The sequence below is a fragment of the Gekko japonicus genome, unplaced genomic scaffold (assembly GCF_001447785.1).
Source record: "Gekko japonicus isolate JY-2015 unplaced genomic scaffold, Gekko_japonicus_V1.1 scaffold5432, whole genome shotgun sequence".
In the NCBI taxonomy this organism is placed as follows: Eukaryota; Metazoa; Chordata; class Lepidosauria; order Squamata; family Gekkonidae; genus Gekko; species Gekko japonicus.
In genome coordinates, this window is record NW_015177186.1 from 12,842 (window position 1) to 17,252 (window position 4,411).

At 58.0% G+C, this 4,411-nt stretch overlaps 1 protein-coding gene across 1 annotated transcript in view; it reads left to right on the forward strand.

The window, feature by feature from the left end:
* Positions 1–4,411, forward strand: part of CCDC61 (coiled-coil domain containing 61) — a 26,906-nt gene that overhangs the window by 11,840 nt on the left and 10,655 nt on the right. The window contains exons 6-10 of the mRNA XM_015428375.1: positions 77–293; positions 1,308–1,390; positions 1,514–1,743; positions 3,380–3,458; positions 3,573–3,691. Coding sequence (XP_015283861.1) covers positions 77–293; positions 1,308–1,390; positions 1,514–1,743; positions 3,380–3,458; positions 3,573–3,691 — 728 coding nt within the window. The remainder of the gene's footprint in view (positions 1–76; positions 294–1,307; positions 1,391–1,513; positions 1,744–3,379; positions 3,459–3,572; positions 3,692–4,411) is intronic.

The following is a 4,411-nucleotide window of genomic DNA, read 5'->3' on the forward strand; positions in this document are numbered from 1 at the left end:
CTGCCCCGTGGCCCTTCCCTCGGACGCAGCCTCCTCCCCGCCCCTCCCCTGACCCCTCCCGCCTCCGCCCCGGCAGGCTGCAGCACGTCTTGGAGGAGAAGCGGGTGGCCGAGACGGCCTTGGCGGCCCTGCAGGAGGAGCTGAAGCTGGCCAGCAAGAGCGGCGCCCTCAAGGAAGTGAAGATCCTCAAGAAGGTGGTCCAGAGCCTGGAGGAGCAGCTGGCCAAGGAGCGGACCAAGCACCAGCGGGCGGCCAGCAAGCGTCTGCAGGAGAGCCGGCAGCTGGCCGACGAGGTGGGCGGGTCCGGGGCCTTGCGGGGACCCTCCTCCCCCCCTCCCTCCGTAACAGGCTGCGGGGGCGGGGGGGGGGATGTTAGGACAGTGCGGGAAGTGTGTGCCTGTGGGGACGGGACACTTCTGTGCTCTAAAGATCCAAATTCCTGCCGGGGAACCCTGAACTCCGCCGCCTGCATACATTTTGCAGGCGGCCAGGGATTTCGGCAAGACCCCAAAGTTTTGGTTCTCCTTCAAATAGAATCTTAGAGTCGGAAGGGGCCATATAGACCGTCTAATCCGACCCCCTGCCCGATGCAGGACCAGGCCTAGAGCCTGTAATTTAACTGCCCCTTGAAAAATTTCAGTGCCACCCCCCCCATGATCTGTGTAGGACTGGGAGACTAGTGAGGCCTAGGCCTAGGAGACCTGTGTGGGAGTGGAAAGCAGACACCGCCTACAATCCCCACAATGCTTGGCTCCGGTTGCAACCAATGGATTGTATGAGGGGATTGTTACTTAAAACTTAGTGGACTGTGGAACTGTGTTCTTTTCTCTCACCGAGTTAAGCTGAGAGGACACTCTGGTCTGAGAGAAAGACCCCTCACTTGGGACAGAGTGAGTGCAGGCACAGGCCTGGTATAAAAGGCTGTGGGCCTCGAATAATATCCAGTTAAGAGAAATAGGTAGCCACGTTAGATTTGTTTTATTTACCTTTAGACACTGTTATATATTTTAAACACTTTGTCTTGTTTTTCCTTGCCCCATTACTGTATTAATAAACCATTTCAATGTTCTCTGCCTGGTCATCACGGCTATAGTTCTCGGCTTAAAGGGGGCATTTTTGGCTGGGCCCGGGAGGGTACTCTGGGCCTTCCCAAGGGACCCTAAGTCCAGGGTGGTGGCAGAGGAAGGTGGCAACCCACGGGGTAGCACGACAGCCCCCCCCCCCCGAACAAAACAATCTCGCCTACGGGCCTGTTGGAAATCCTTCCGTGAATCAACCGGATCCCTCCCTCTTTCTCTCCGCTCCAGCTGGCCGAGCTGAAAGCCACGGAGCGGGGCCTCCGGATCCGCGTGAGGAACCTGACCAACGAGCTGGCCTTGTACAAGAAGGGGTGAGCGGAGGCCTCGGGAGAGTCACATGGTCTGTCGGCCCTTGCCGTGGTCCGCCGCGGACTGTGAGCCCCCTGCCGGTCCTCTGTCGAGCTCTCTTCTGTTTCTTTCCCCTCCTTCCCCAGGCGCTTCACCCCCACCGCGCCGTCCCCCCCGAACCACTTCGCTCACCCCGGCCTGAGCCGAGCCGGCACCGCGGCCAAGAGGAGAGAGGACCGCCGCTCCACCTCGGGGGAGCGATCTAACTCGCGGGAGCGCAACGGGGCCTGGGGGTCCAGCCGACAGCGGTCCTCCTCAAGGGAGGGCCGCAGCGGGAGCCAGGGCCGGCTGACGCGGCAGTCCCCCTCCCCTACAGGTGAGACGGGTGGGCCACCCTCACCGTTTGGCATCCCTTTCGTCGGCCAGAGCGCCAGATGGGTCTGTCTCGTCCAATGACTGTGGGGAGAACCGCCTTTTACAGTCAGCCTTAAGAACATAAGAAAAGCCAGTGTTGGATCAGGCCAGTGGCCCATCCAGTCCAGTACTCTGTCACACAGTGGCCAAAAATACCAGATGCCATCAGGAGGTCCAGCAGTGGGGCCAGAACTCCAGAAGCCCTCCCACTGTTGGCCCCCTCAAGCAACAAGAATACAGAGCATCCCTTGCCCCAGACCGAGAGTTCCTGTCTGTACCTTGTGGCTATTGGCCACTGATGGACTTCTGCTCCATATAAGGACATAAGAGAAGCCAGTGTTGGATCAGGCCAATGGCCCATCCAGTCCAACACTGTGTCACACAGTGGCCAAAAATACCAGGTGCCATCAGGAGGTCCAGCAGTGAGGCCAGGACACTAGAAGCCCTCCCACTGTTGCCGCCCCCCCCAAGCACCAAGAATAAAGAGCATCCCTTGCTCAAGTTGCGGTGGCTCAAGGGGTTCACACGCTGAACTGCAGGCTGTGGAAGGTCAGTAGTTCAGCGGTTCAAGACCCGGGTGCCGCAAGACAGGGTGAGCTCCTGTCTCTAGTTCCAGCTCCTGCCAACCTAGCAGTTCGAAAGCAAGAAATTGCAAGTAGATAAATAGGTACCACTTTGGTGGGAAGGTAACAGCGTTCCGTGCGCCTTGGTGTTTAGTCATGCCGGCCACATGACCACGGAAACATCTTCGGACAGCGCTGGCTCTTCGGCTTTGAAACAGAGATGAGCACCGCAACCCTAGAGTCGGATTCGACTGGCTTTCGAGCAAGGGAACCTTTACCTTTACCTTGTTCAAACTGAGGAATGACTCCCACCCCACTTGCCCCAGCCTGAGGGTTCCTGTCTATACCTTGTGGCTAATAGCCACTGATGGACCTCTGCTCCATATGCTTATCTAATTCCCTCTTGAAGCCGTCCATGCTTGTAGCCACCGCCACCTCCTGTGGCAGTGAATTCTACGTGTTAATCACTCTTTGGGTGAAGAAGTACAGATAGCTGAGCTATCGACAGACATCTTAAAATTCCAAACTCCGTGCCCAAATGTTTATCAACAGTCCTATCTTGCGTGATTTCCTTCTGTTCGATGCGGGGAGCAAGACAGAGTTATGCGGAGAAAAATCTTTGCCATCTCTTCTGAGGTCTGGCTAGGCATCACCCCGGGGGTCCCCAACCTTTGTGAGCCTGCAGGTGCCTTTGGAATTCTGACGCGGCGTGGCGGGCACAGCCACAAAGGGGCTGCTGAAGGGGGTGGAGCCGGCCACAAAATGGCTGCCGCCGCTTAGTCACAGAACGAAGATTGTTGCGCTGCGGCGGCAGCTGCCGCCAAAGCAGCATTTTAAAAAACCCGTGCAGCCAACCAAAAGCCTTGCTGGGCAAAGGTTCCACCCACTTTCTAAACATACTTGGGGGGGGGAGCGGCAGAAGAAGGTGCCCGTGGGCGCCGCGTTGGGGAGCTCTGCGATACCCTTTGTTTCCCGGGAACCTGGCATGAAACATTTCTGAAGATCAGCGTTCTCTCCCTCCCTTCTCTCCCCCAGGCTCACGAGGGCCACGCTTCGACCCCACGGCCTTTGTGAAAGCCAAGGAGCGCAAGCAGAAGGAAGCCGAGCAGAACAAGTGGGTGGCTTTTCTCCGGCGAGGGCCGTCTTGCCCCTCCGCCCCCCTCGACGCCTGGAGCCGACCCGTCCTGGACGCGGACGCTCTCGCTAACCGGCCCTCTCTCCCCTTCAGCAGGCGGTGCCTCCGCCGAGGGATGGGAGACGCTCCGCCCAGCGGGTGGCGCCACCCTCAGTCCAGAGGGCCGTCGGCTTTCGGCGCAGTTGGGAAGTCCCGGGGCAGGAGTTCTTCCGGTAGGGCACTGCTGAGATCGCGGGGTTTTTTGTGTGTTTTTTTTGCAACCGAACGAGGCTGCCCTGGTAGCTTTCTGTGCCCCCATTTCTGCATCCCGCACAGTCCCTGGCATGCGATGGGGACAGCGTCGGGTCATTTTGAGGGGGAACAAGCAGGAACGGTGTTCCGGCGGTAGCAACATTTCCCCTCCCCCCTTGCAAGCAAACACACAGACACCCACACACACGCTCTCCCTTCCCTTTGCTCAGAGGTGGAGCGGGAACAGAGCCCCCGGCTGCAACTTTTCTTCTCTTCCACGGCTCTTCCGCTTCGGGCAAGGACGGCAGGGGAGGGGAGGGGGGGCACAGGCATAGACAGAGGGGGAAATAGACAAGTGTGCAGGCTCAACCCCTCAGGTGCCACCAGTTGTCAACTCAGAATTCCTGAAGATTTGGGGGGGTGGGGACTAGGAAGGGGCTAGTCCTCAGCACAGAATAATGTCCACCAGGGGTCATTTCGTAGAAAAATAGGTGCAGAAGCTCATTAGCATAACTCATTAGCATAACTTATTTGCATATGCCACACCCCCTGACATCACCGGAAGTGTGTCAGAAGGCGACACCCACCGCTCAGGCTCCACTGGACTGTTTTGGATTGCTAGCTTTTGGGAGGGGGGGGAATGTGCAGATCTGTCCTTGCAGAGGAGGGAGAGCTTGTACCTGAATAAAACTTGGTCTTAA